The sequence below is a fragment of the Salvelinus fontinalis genome, chromosome 16 (genome assembly GCF_029448725.1).
Source record: "Salvelinus fontinalis isolate EN_2023a chromosome 16, ASM2944872v1, whole genome shotgun sequence".
Classification (NCBI taxonomy): Eukaryota; Metazoa; Chordata; class Actinopteri; order Salmoniformes; family Salmonidae; genus Salvelinus; species Salvelinus fontinalis.
Window position 1 is genome coordinate 38,784,465 of NC_074680.1, and position 14,303 is coordinate 38,798,767.

The following is a 14,303-nucleotide window of genomic DNA, read 5'->3' on the forward strand; positions in this document are numbered from 1 at the left end:
CTTAAATTGCTGTTCTGTTCTTGAGGATTCTTAGTAGCTACTTTTCGTTGGAGCTAAGCTCTTTACAACACTGAGGTTAAGGTTACTTGGCACCCAAAGTTGTTGAGAAACCCTTTGTTTACACAGGTGAGCAGTCTCATCTGTCTACCTGTCATGATTTGGGGGAGGGCCTAAAGTAGTCCCAGGCCCCCAGCAGGCGCTCCCTCTCTCCTGGCCTCACATAGCCTGCTCAGGGCGACACACAGGAACAAGACAATCCATCAGAAGCAACAACCTGAACTGGGGAAACAAGAAGGGCCTTATGGGTCAACTGCCTGGGGTCAGCACTCAGCATAGTAAAAGTTAGTTCCATTGTAAGGAGTTACTTCCTGATCTGCTCTGGACATCTCTGCCATCTGATTCAACACTTAGTGAGGGCAGAGGAAAGTGTCTGGTACAATCAGCTCAAATAAAATAGTCCAGTAGTCATGAAAAAGGAGAAAATGTTTAACTCGCTAACTGGTTGAATGAGGCACGTGTATAACTACAACTAGTTGGCAAGTCAGAAATGTCAGAGTTCTGACTAGCACATGAATGCAGCATACACCCATCTGTACACCCATCTGTACACCCATCTGTACACCCATCTGTACACCCATCTGTACACCCATCTGTACACCCATCTGTACACCCATCTGTACACCCATCTGTACACCCATCTGTACACCCATCTCTACACCCATCTCTACACCCATCTGGGAATGGCACTGGCATGTATAGCAGCCATTTCACGGGTCCTGACCAATTATGCTATTTTGTGTTTTCTTTTGCACCGATCTTAACTTTCTTTGTACATAATATTTCCGCCATTGCTACCTATGACCAAAAATAGCTTCTGGAAATCAGAACAGCGATCACTAACCCCGATTTGGATGACGAATTCTACTTCAATGACTCAGCAGCACAGGACAAACTACTCACCCAGGATCAGGCCCTAATCCACAACCCTCTGAAGTGGAAAATACGGTGATATAGAGGCCGACGTGGGGGCACCCTGATGAAACTACGATATAGAGCCCGGCGTGAGAGCAACCTGAGGAAACCACGATATAGAGCCCGACTTGGGGGAAACCTGAGGAAACTACGATATAGAGCCCGACGTGGGGGAAACCTGAGGAAACTACGATATAGAGGTCGACGTGGGGGCACCCTGATGAAACTACGATATAGAGGTCGACGTGGGGGCAGCCTGATGAAACTACGATATAGAGGTCGACGTGGGGGCACCCTGAGGAAACTACAATATAGAGGTCGACGTGGGGGCAGCCTGATGAAACTACGATATAGAGCCCAACGTGGGGGAAACCTGACGAAACTACGATATAGAGCCCAACGTGGGGGAAACCTGAGGAAACTATGATATAGAGCCCAACGTGGGGGAAACCTGAGAAAACTACGATATAGAGCCCAACGTGGGGGAAACCTGATGAAACTACGATATAGAGGACGACGTGGGGGCAACCTGAGGAAACTACGATATAGAGGACGACGTGGGGGAAACCTGAGGAAACTACGATATAGAGGACGACGTGGGGGCAACCTGAGGAAACTACGATATAGAGGACGACGTGGGGGCAACCTGAGGAAACTACGATATAGAGGACGACGTGGGGGAAACCTGATGAAACTACGATATAGAGGACGACGTGGGGGCAACCTGAGGAAACTACGATATAGAGGACGACGTGGGGGAAACCTGAGGAAACTACGATATAGAGGACGACGTGGGGGCAACCTGAGGAAACTACGATATAGAGGACGACGTGGGGGCAACCTGAGGAAACTACGATATAGAGGACGACGTGGGGGCAACCTGAGGAAACTACGATATAGAACCTGATGTGGGGGCAACCTGAGGAAACTACGATATAGAGCATGACGTGGGGGCAACCTGATGAAACTATGATATAGATGCCGACGTGGGGGCAACGTGATGAAACCACGGCAACACTTCTACCCTCTGTTCTATTGGTGAATGTACAATCACTGGAGAGAAAAAACTAGATTAGCTCTGTTCTATTTGTGAATGTACAATCACTGGAGAACAAACTAGATGAGCTCGGTTCGAGACTATCCTATCAACTGGACCTGAAGAATTGTGCTTCACGGAGTCGTGGCTGAACGAGGACATGGTTAATATAAATCTAGCTGTTTTTTCTATGCATTGGTAGGACAGAACGTCAGCGTCTCGTAAACTCAAGGGCGGGGGTGAGTGTCTGTTAACAACAGCTGGTGCACAATCTCTAATATAAAGGAAGTCTCGAGGTTCTACTTGCCTGAGTTAGAAAACCTCATGATAAGCTGTAGACCATACTATTTACCAAGGCAGTTTCATCTATATTTTTCGTAGCTGTATACTGACCACCACAAACCGATGCTTTCACTAAGACCTCACTCGACGAACTATAAAGGGCTTATAAGCGGCTTGGGAGAGGCGAAGGTCGAATCACGCGTCCTCCGAATCCCAGGCTGTAGTGGCGCTGCGCCACCCAGGCCCCCCTGACATTTTCAACCTCTCCCTGACTATAATACCTACTTGTTTCAAGTAGACTACCATAGTCCTTGTGCTCAAGAAAGCCAAGGGAACCTGTCTAAATAACTATCGCCCTGTACCACACATTTATAGCTATGAAATGCTTAGAAAGGCTGGTCGGTTTGAGAGCTTCAAGTTTCTTGGTGTCCACATCACTAAGGATCTATCATGGTCCAAACACACCAACACAGTCGTGAAGAGGGCACGACAACGCTTCTTCCCCCTCAGGTTGAAAATATTTGGCATGGGCTCTCAGATTCTCAAAAAGTCCTACAGCTGCACCATCGAGAGCATCTTGACTGGCTGCATCACCTCTTGGTATGGCAAATGCTTGGCATCCGACCGCAAGGCGCTACAGAGGGTAGTGCGTACGGACCAGTGTCACTGGGGCCGAAATCCCTGCCATCCAGGACTTCTATACCAAGTGATGTCAGAAGGCCAAAAAAGGTGTCCAAGACTCCAGCCACCCAAGCTACAGACTGTTCTCTCTGCTACCACACGGCAAGCAGTACCAATGCACCAAGTCTGGAACCCACAGAACCCTGAACAGCTTCTACCCCCAAGCCATGAGACTTTTAAACAAGGCTGCTAAATAGCTACCCAGACTAGCTCATCGAACATTGTTGCACTAACTCTCTTGCACTGACTACGCACACTGGACTCTACCCACACTGACACACCGGTACACACACTACAGTCGCCCACACATGCCTACGGACACCACACACGCTGCTGCTACTGTCTATCCTGTTGCCTAGTCACTTTATCCCTCCCTATATGCATAGCTACCTCAATTACCTCATACCGCTGCACATCGACTCTGTGCTTGTTCTCCCTGTATATAGCCATGTTATTTTTACTCTTTATTCACTGTGTATTTAATCCTTGCGTCACTATTTCCATTGTTTTCTCTCTGCATTGTTAGAAATGGACCTATAAGTATTTCACTGTTAATCTACACCCATTGCCTACCCATCTCTGACTAGGTTTCTTCAGACTGACAGGCCCTCCATATCAGCCTGTCATAACTTTACTGACCTGATCAACCAGGGAAACCGAGCGTGGTATCAGTCTGTGTAATCAAAGCAGCTCAGTTTGATCACCCTGATCCAATACCACTAACAGGTCTATCTAGTCCAATCACAAGGATACACCCTCTCTTGTCCACCAATCATCTGCTGGCTCAATGCAACACCCTCCGCCCGACATAACAGGGTCACCATGGATCTCTTTCTATGCCACGTAATGTTAAATTCAATAAACTTGACTGTTTTCACCCATTTAAATGGTATTTAGTATGTTAAGGTTGAGTTAAATCAGTGTCAGCATCCTCACCAAAAGATGATTGTCTGGGTTATGGAACATGCTGCAAAAGGAATTGCGTTGTTAAGTTGCAGTTTTCCCTTCAACAAATAGTCTGACATTGTATCAAAGTCTAACTCTGTAAATATGTAATGCTTGACTAGGCCTGACCGAGAAGACAACCACGCCCCAAGAAACACTCCAGTCACGTCTCGGTTCACTAGCGGGTGGATGAATACAAAAAGAAATAAGAAAAACATTGTTTGAAAAATACAGGGTTTATTGGTTTTAACTGCAATCAATAGTTACAAAAAGAAATCAGTTTTATATCAACTCAGAGAAATGACTAGTGAAAAACCATGGCTGGAAAAATACATTCAACAGTTTGACTTTCAGTTAACTTTCGTTTACTTTCAGTAATCCTGTTTAACATCATTCAAAACTTCAAGGAAACATGGAACAAGGAATTTAAAAACTATTTCACCATCATCTTCCATCGTTTAATAGAAAAGGCCTTAGTTAGCTACCTGGAATGTATTCAAAAGTAGGCACTTTAACAGCTGGGGCCATGCAAGTGCAAAAAACAAGACAACTTCTCCTCAAACCATTTGGTCACAGCTTTTGCTTGTAATAAAAGGGAGTCTTTTCCTCTAAATCCCTGGTTACTTGTATTACATTAACTGAGACCTTCACATAACTATAAACCCAAAACTTCACACACTGAATCGGGATGTCCAAGTGAACATGGTGATACTCATCACGTGTTGCACCTCTTAGTTTTAGATATGAGTCATATTTATGAAATAATCCTGTTTGGTCTACATATGGTACCAAGTTGGCCTAATCTCAAAGAATACAACAGCAAAAAGGTAATAACATTAAAGTACTGTTACTGTCAGAGAAAACATAAAAAAAAGAGTGAGCACAGGACAGCTCCGGATTGAGAATGTGGCAATTATTTTTGCTAGAATTGCAGTCCAATAACAGGGAGAACAGAGAAATGTATACAAATAAATAAATCAACTTTTTTTTCTGCATTTTTTTGTTTTAAATTAAGTCTCATTTTGACAATGTGTAGATGCAAACAAAAGTCATTGTAATACAATATATTAAACTGTGAAAAAAGAAATTGACAAAATGTCTTCACAATCTTTAGATTAATACCGAAGATCATAATTTAACATAAAGAAAATATATTCTATTGTTCATTATCCAGATAAATACAAAAACAAAATTAACAAAAAAATGCATATGATCACCAATAAATATGTTTCGATAAGTTAAATATGCAGTGATAAGCAAAAACTGTTTGGAAAGTTTTCAAACAAATAATCATAATAACAATAAAAATAATCAAAACCTAGAGAAAGAAGCAGAGAGATGTCATAACATCAGACTACTCCTCAAAGCCAGATTATGATTGTAAGGGGAAGAGGAAAACTAGGATAGCTTAGAGATCCCATCTCAAGTTGCAGGAAGTATAGAAGAAGTGCACCATGGGAATGCTGGAATTCCCCGCTGTCTGCGGAACAACACAGAGGGCGGTGGGGTGGAGAGGGAGGGGGCGGGACAACACAGAGGGCGGTGGGGTGGAGAGGGAGGGGGCGGGACAACACAGAGGGCGGTGGGGTGGAGAGGGAGGGGGCGGGACAACACAGAGGGCGGTGGGGTGGAGAGGGAGGGGGCGGGACAACACAGAGGGCGGTGGGGTGGAGAGGGAGGGGGCGGGACAACACAGAGGGCGGTGGGGTGGAGAGGGAGGGGGCGGGACAACACAGAGGGCGGTGGGGTGGAGAGGGAGGGGGCGGGACAACACAGAGGGCGGTGGGGTGGAGAGGGAGGGGGCGGGACAAAACTAATAATACAAACAGTCTTAAAGGTTTAATAACCAGTTAGACAATAAAGACGTCCCTCATCCTTCCTTTCCAGAAACACAACTGCCAGTGACCAACAACAGGATGGGGTGGTTTGTGGTGCAATGATACACTTGCACTGCTACACGTTCAGGAACAAAATCACAGGTGGCACCTGGCAAAACAACAAAAGTCTAACATTCTCATTGTTCACTCGTTTCCTCTCGCGTTTTGACTGAAGACATGGTAGGGTCTGTGAAGGGAGGGGAGTTAGGAGGCGGGTAACAGCAAGGAAGACATTTCTGGGGTGATTTGAAAACAAGTCACTGTATCCTTATTCTAACTAGGAACTAAATGTATATTGATTTGTGGAGAAGAGGGGTCAGGGGATGGTTGTCGAGGGGACAGGGGAGTGCCATTTCCCATTCATTATACCTTTCTGTCCTTTTTTCAAGGGCGGCGTGGATAAGATACATTAAATAGCTTCCGTCTAGTCGTCAGAGACGGAGAGGCGGCTGAAGATTGGGAGGCGTCTGTTGGCATCCAGGCTGGGGGATTCTGACCCACTGAGACTGCCCCCCGAGCTGCTCTGGTACCCCTCCTGGTCCGACAGAGAGTCCTGGGGCGGGCTGGACGGAGATGCAAAAATCTGGGTGGGGGACTCCGACATGGGCCTGAAGAAGTAGGGGGTGTTGTTCTGGGACGGGGGTGCAGGGGCTTTGGGATCAGTCCCCACGTGGCCTCCGGATCCAAGGCTGGGGCCGAACAGATTGGCCAGCTCCTGGCTGGAGTACGTGAAGAGGTTGGAGCTCGGCCACTCAGGCATCTCGTCCGGAGAGAACATAGGTGGAGGGGTGACGGAGGTTGGGCTGTCCCCTCTCAGACCCCCAGAGCTGGGGAACCCTGCGAAGCTGTAGCTGTGCTGCAGACGAGGACGCTCCAACTTATTGGAGGAGAGAGGAGAGTAGGAGGAGCAGGATGAGGGGGAGGGAGGGGGTCCACGGCGCTCCTCTGCGTTGTGGATAAAGTGACAGCGAGGACCGTAGGGGCAGAATCCGATTGTGTGGAAGGTACGACACAGCTCGGTTTTGTATTTAGGGTGGCGGCTGAGAGAACGCAGCTCGTGGAAGCCATGGGCGAACTGACACTTGTCGCCGTACTTACAGGCTCCGTTCTCCTCAAACGGCCGGCACAGCTCTGTCTTGTAGCGACTGGAGTTGACCTGGCTCTGCTGCTGGCTCAGGGCTCCTAGGCTGGTAGGACTAGCAGGCCCCAGGCACTGATGTAGGAGCCTCTCACCCGTCTCGGAGAAAGAGCGGTCCCTCATGCGATTCTCCTTGTTGCTGCTACCACTTCCAATAAACCCTGAGGTGATGGAGCAGGAGGAGTGTTCTATGGTCTTCAGGCTGTTAAGGAACTGGTTCTGGTTGAACTTGGAGCTGGGGTTATGGTTGGGGAGGGTGACAGAGTGGCGTCTCTTGTATACTGACAGCCCACAGCCCAGCGAGGGGGTCCCCACAGCCTTCCTATCCAGCAGGGCTCCGGTGGGGTTGGTGATAGACATGGGGATGTTGGTGGATATCGGATGATGGGGGGCGCTCAGTAAGTTGTTGTTGTAATTCAGCATCTTGTCATTCTGGAAAATTACACATTTGGAATATTAAGTCTACATTCAATACAAAATAATAAGTAGTTTAACAATTCACGTTAGTCAATAAAGCAATTTTATCCTACAAATGATGATAATGGACACTGAAATGGCTTTGATTTCATAAAGGGCGGGAAAACGTCTACAAGAAATCCCTGAATGACTACTGTTGATGTTCGTTTTGCTTTAAATCCTCTGGTGATGCAGGCCTATAGAACAGAACTGACAGACTTTTCACACCACTTCGATACAAACTGATTTTCGTAACCGGTTAAGAGGGCTTTTTTGCTAACCATAACCTCCGTCTCCTAACCTGCTACGTTAATTATCCTAAACGGCTACGAAAAAGTAACTTCGGTATCGAAGTGGCGTAAAAACAGTGTTACCCTCGAACAGAACAGCTGGTTTGGCAAGTTGCCCTACAAAGGAATGTGCGCGCTGCGAGTCTGGTCTGGTTACAAAGAAGCTGCTGCATCTCTGAATTTGAAATGAAAACGTAGTTTGAGGGCACTCAACGGGAAGGCATCATGTTAGTAGGCTAGTAAGGACGTTCTCTTCAAATAACATTCTCAATCAATAATATAGATGTTGATGGCTGGGTAATTGATGAAAGATTAAAAAGCGTGTGTTGCCTCTTACACAAGGTTAATTAGTATAACGTTAACTTTGTAGACTTTTTATGCGCAAAGACCAACTAAATATATTTATTAACTTAAAACAGAAAGTTCAGAAGTTGCTAAAAACAAATCATAACATTTCAATTAAATACAGTAGCTGTCTACAACAATCAATGCATTTAATTCATACAATATCTAGATATTAGATTTTTCTTCGCCTTTCAATATAATTGGCAACCAGTACGTTTCAATAAAATGTATCAAATTACTGCACATCTGAAGTGAATCATAATAATTGGTTAGGGGTTTCAAAATGTTAACTAACTAACGTTAGTTTCAGGAACGAGCCTTATTGAACGAATGTAACATCGTGACAAATAGACATCTGATTCATGTAGCTTGTTAGCTAACGATTCTGCGTTTAACTTTTCCAATGTATCCAAATGCACAATAAAAGACGTTTCAATCATTAGAGCCAACTGTTGCCATTGAATTAAATAATGAATTGCAAACCCTCGTGGTTAACACTTTTGACTGCTGTGGTGCAAAAGTAGCAGCAGACTAGCAATTTATCCATTTTAACAGAGTCTGACTCACTCTTAATGGATATTAGCAATCAAACGAACGATAGTTAACAAAGTAAAAAAAATCACAACACGAGACAGCATGCACGTCATGGAACTCACTATCGGGCAAGTTTCCATAACTAGACAGTTTGCAAGATAAAGTTCGAGTTATGATCATATCAAACCAATGTTACTGCATCACTTTTATAATATTAATCACAACAAAAAGGGTACACATGTCAAATGAACCAACCGCAAATTAGCCTCGTGAAATGTCGAATACCACTACTGACGTACCCCCAATAGCTAATAACGTTGGCTAGCCTAGAAAAAAAGCGAGTAGATACCTTGTTCATTACTTCGCTGAAATCGTAGAAAGGCGAAACCACTGCGGTGGTCATCTTGGCTGCGTAGAAAATACAATCTAAAAGTAGTAAAAATAATATATATATATATTTTAATTGAAGTTACAGACTATGGTGAGTTCTGATTTGTAAACTTATTTTGCCCTAACTAATAGATCACCCCCTCTGCACTGCACCAGCCCAGTACGTTTGCTTTATAATCGCGTGCAGGAGGAGCTTGTAGTGACGGGGCGGTTCTTAGATCGACTCTTTTTTTGAGGGGACACGAAACTTACACCAGAACTTTGCAAACTTTCTCGCAGGGCACATTCACAATGTTCCATTGGTTTTGCATGGCTGAGGCCGTCAACCGTAAATAGGATCTACACTAAAGAAACACAAAGAACAAGGTTAATAGAGCATAGCATTATTTCATCCAAGTTTTAAAAACAAACTGTAATGCATTATTCTTTTCACTCTCATGTATTTCAGTCAGCAGAATGACGAAACAATTCAATGTATGGGAATCAGCCAGGTTGGCACAATGCCAACTAAACAGTGTTCTATGCCAAAATGGAGATTTGTACTTCCAGAAACACTCGTGACTGATCCAATGTAAGTGTCAGTCATCAGCCTAAACCCTTCATTGCGTCAGGTAGCCTTGGTCTGGCAAATGTAGGCTAGGCTTACTGACTATTGTTTGTTCAAAGGTACAGGTTTTCCATACAAGTAATGTAGTAAACCTAGCAGCCTACTTTTTCCATGTTTTTAAATCATAATAAACCACATACATGTCCTTGCTTATAGGCCTACTTTATTGCAATTTGTGGGTGACGCAACTTCACAGTCTTAGGCAGACAGTCTTTGATTGTTTATGCTCCCTCTCTCTCCCTACATAGTACTCTCAGGCTCCCTTCTGCCCCCCCCCCCCCCCACCACCACCACACACACACACACACTGTCATTAATTGACTCTTAATTGTAGGCTTTCACAGTGAGGGGACTTTCCAATTCTGTTCATGCAGTTTAACCCTTACCTACCTTGCTCAACAATACACACACACTATTTTTTTTATTTTTTTATTTTTACATTTAACCTTTATTTAACTAGGCAACACAGCACAGCACAGCACAGCACACATGTAAATCAGCCTGCAGCCTTGGCTCAGTTTACAATGAAATTATCCACTTTTACTTGAAATGCACTGAGTGCTCCCTGATGATTGAACAGGACGTTTCATTGGTAGTTGTAGCATGGGGAAACATACGCACTATTCTAACTTCTATTCAGTGCAGATTTAGTGTTTAATATCTTTATTTGCACCATAGATGTAGGCTACATATACACTATATATACAAAAGTATGTGGACAACACTTCAAATTAGTGAATTTGTCTTTTTCAGCCACACTCGTTGGCCGGGGACTTTAATGCAGGGAAACTTAAATCAGTTTTACCTAATTTCTATCAGCGTGTTAAATGTGCAACCAGAGGGAAAAAAAATTCTAGACCACCTTTACTCCACACACAGAGACGCATGCAAAGCTCTCCCTCGCCTTCCATTTGGCAAATCTGACCATAATTCTATCCTCCTGATTCCTGCTTACAAGCAAAAACTCAAGCAGGAAGCACCAGTGACTCAGTCAGTAAGAAAGTGGTCAGATGAAGCAGATGCTAAGCTACAGGACTGTTTTGCTAGCACAGACTGGAATATGTTCCTGGATTCTTCCGATGGCATTGAGGAGTACAACACATCAGTCATTGGCTTTATCAATAAGTGCATCGAGGACAGAGCACGCCCTCATTCTCATCGATGGGGCTGTAGTGGAGCAGGTTGAGAGCTTCAAGTTCCTTGGCGTCCACATCACCAACAAACTAACATGGTCCAAGCACACCAAGACAGTCATGTAGAGGACACACAAAACCTATTCCCACTCAGGAGACTGAAAAGATTTGGCATCGGTCCTCAGATCCTCAAAAGGTTTTACAGCTGCACCATCGAGAGCATCCTGATGGGTTGCATCACTGCCTGGTATAGCAAATGCTCGGCCTCCGACCACAAGGCACTACAGAGGGTAGTGCATACGGCCCAGTATATCACCAGGGCCAAGCTTCCTGCCATCCAGGACCTCTATACCAGGCGATGTCAGAGGAAGGCCCTAAAAATTGACAGACTCCAGCCACCCTCGTCATAGACTGTTCTCTCTGCTACCGCATGGCAAGCGATTCCTAGAGCGCCAAGTCTAGGTCCAAGAGGCTTCTTAAAAGCTTCTGCCCCCAGGCCATAAGACTCCTGAACAGCTAATCAAAAGTCTACCTGGACTATTTGTATTACCCCCCCCCCCCCCCCCCCCCCCCCCACACACACCACCTTCTACGCTGCTGCTACTCTCTGTTATTATCTATACATAGTCACTTTAATAACTCTACCTACATATACATGTTATCTCAATTACCTCGACACCGGTGCCCCAGCACAATGGCTCTGTACCGGTACCCCCTGTATATGCCCTGCTATTGTTATTTACTGCTGCTCTTTAATTATTTGTTCTTCTTATATCTTACTTTTTAATTTTGCACTTACATTTTTTATTTTTTATTAAACTACGCCGTTGGTCAAGGGCTTGTAAGTTAACATTTCACTGCAAGGTCTACATATGTTGTATTCGGCGCATGTGACAAATAATATTTGATTTGATTTGATTTGACAGGTGTGTAAATCGCCTGTCCTTACTACCGAGTTCCAAACTGCCTCTGGAAGCAACGTCAGCACAGAAACTGTTCGTCGGGAGCTTCATGAAATGGGTCTCCATGGCTGAGCAGCCACACACAAGCCTAAGATCACCATCCACAATGCCAAGCGTCGGCTGGAGTGGTGTAAAGCTCGCCACAATTGGACGGAAGCAGTGGAAATGCACTCTCTGGAGTAATGAATCACGCTTCACCATCTGGCAGTCCAACGGACTAATCTGGGTTTGGCGGATGCCAGGAGAACGCTACCTGCCCCATTGCATAGTGCCAACTGTAAAGATTGGTCGAGGAGAAATAAGGGTCTTGGGCTGTTTTTCGTGGTTCTGGTTAAGCCCCTTAGTTCCAGTGAAGGGAAATCTTAACTCTACAGCATACAATGACATTCTAGACGATTCTGTGCTTACAACTTTGTGGCAACAGTTTGGGGAAGGCCCTTTCCTGTTTCAACATGACAATGCACACATGTACAAAGCGAGGTCCGTACAGAAATGGTTTGTCCAGATCGGTGTGGAAGAACTTTATTGGCCTGCACAGATCCCTGACCTCAACCGCCTTGGAATACCTTTGGGATGAATTGGAACCCCGACTGCGAGCCAGGCCTAAACGCCCAACATCAGCGCCCGACCTCACTAATGCTCTTGTGGCTGAATGAAAGCAAGTCCCCACAGCAATGTTCCAACATCTAGTGGAAAGCCTTCCCAGAAGAGTGGAGGCTGTTATAGCGGAAAAGGTGGGACCAAGTCCATATTAATGCCCATGATTTTGGGATGAGATGTAGCGTATGTTGTAGGGCTTCATCAGTGGGAGTAGGCTACAATATTGTCACTTCGGCAAACAGTGACCATAGGAATTGTCAAGACAGCACAAACAGATTTGTAATCAGGCTAATAATATCTAGTAATATTGTAATCTTCTCTCCTTGTTACATCATGTCATTTACAGATAGGTAGGTTTTGGGCCTATAACCTGATACCACAGTGATCTCATCAAGTCCAGACACATAACAGGCAGACACAATGAAGATGTGTGTATGTAAAAATAACTAGGCAATGTGTAATCTTATATACAAAGGAGGAGGAGGGGAGGAAGGGGAGAAAGAGGAAGGGGAGGAGGGGGTGGGGCGGAGGGGAGGAGGAGGAGGGGATGGGGAGGCAGGTGATGGGGAAGAGGGTATGGGGAGGAGGGTATGGGGAGGGGATGGGGAGGGGAGGAGGAGGAGGGTATGGGGAGGAGGGTATGGGGAGGGGATGGGGAGGGGAGGAGGAGGAGGGGATGAGGAGGAAGGGGATGGGGAAGAGGGGAGGAGGAGGAGGGTATGGGGAGGAGGGGAGGAGGAGGATGAGGGGATGGGGAGGAAGGGGATGGGGAAGAGGGTATGGGGAGGAGGGGATGGGGAGGGGAGGAGGAGGAGGAGGAGGGGATGGGGAGGAAGGGGATGGGGAAGAGGGGAGGAGGAGGAGGGGATGGGGAGGAAGGGGAGGAGGAGGGGATGGGGAGGAAGGGGATGGGGAAGAGGGGAGGAGGAGGGGGGTATGGGGAGGAGGGGAGGAGGAGGATGAGAGGAGTTGCTTTGGCAATGGTAACATATGTTTCCCAAGACAATAAAGCTCGTAAATTGAATTGAATTGATTTATAGAGGACTATACAGCACTGCCCTGAGGGGAAAGGGGGAGGAGGGAGGATAGGAGTGGAGAGGGCAAACACTTTCACCCCGCTTTCCTTTCCTGCTTTCCCTTCTCTCCCTTTCTCTTCCCTTTACCCAGCAGCCATGCAACACAGGGGGGCGGTGGGGGCTCAGATCTGTGGACGATTGTTTTCAATTGAATTATTCAATTTGACTTGAGAGATCTGGAGACAAAACATTAACAGACTAAGAGTTCTCTCAGGGACTGGGAGTGGAGGCTCAGGCTGAGGAGGAACTGCAGTTATTTTGGAAATGTAGTGCAGAAGAGGAGTATGTGTGTGTGTGTGTGTGTGTGTGTGTGTGTGTGTGTGTGTGTGTGTGTGTGTGTGTGTGTGTGTGTGTGTGTGTGTGTGTGTGTGTGTGTGTGTGTGTGTGTGTGTGTGTGTGTTTTACGAGGACTGTAAGGCGTTATCTCATCTCATCACCCCCTGGAGTGGTTTTAGCCTACAGACAAACAGACAGGATGGAATGACAGACAGAGCTGAGGTAAATCACATCTGTCTGCAGTTCAAAGAGCCTCCCTGTCACAGTCCCTGATAGATCTGTGGATCTGATCCATTGTCTTCTGAGGAAGAAGCCTGCGAGTCTGTGTGTAAGGGCTACACTAGATTGTATACTGTATGTGACTTTCTTCCTGGTCATTGGATAAGACACCTGTTTCCTCCCACCACCACAAAGTACCAGTCTGCTCAGTCAGAGGATATCAGATAAGCCCTGGCCCTTACACAACCCATACAGCCAACCAGTCAGTACCGGTTTGAAGGCTCACACCAGACCCACAGGCAATTAAAGCAGATCCTCTCTCTCAGTCAATGTTCTACATACACACACACACACACACACTCTCTCACACTCACACACACACACACACACACACACACACACACACACACACACACACACACACACACACACACACACTTTAACACTCATCACATATGCTACCAGCACTGAGTGTACAAACATT

General features: G+C 45.9%; 1 protein-coding gene across 1 annotated transcript; it reads right to left on the bottom strand.

Annotated features, from left to right (window-relative positions):
* Positions 1 to 4,133: 4,133 nt before the first annotated feature.
* On the bottom strand, positions 4,134 to 9,098 carry LOC129813132 (mRNA decay activator protein ZFP36L1-like). Its single transcript, XM_055865338.1, has 2 exons — positions 8,906 to 9,098; positions 4,134 to 7,363 (listed from the first exon to the last, which is right to left on the bottom strand). Exons 1-2 carry the CDS (start codon positions 8,957 to 8,959, stop codon positions 6,218 to 6,220), a joined length of 1,200 nt encoding a protein of 399 aa, XP_055721313.1. The 5' UTR covers positions 8,960 to 9,098; the 3' UTR covers positions 4,134 to 6,217.
* Positions 9,099 to 14,303: the final 5,205 nt, after the last annotated feature.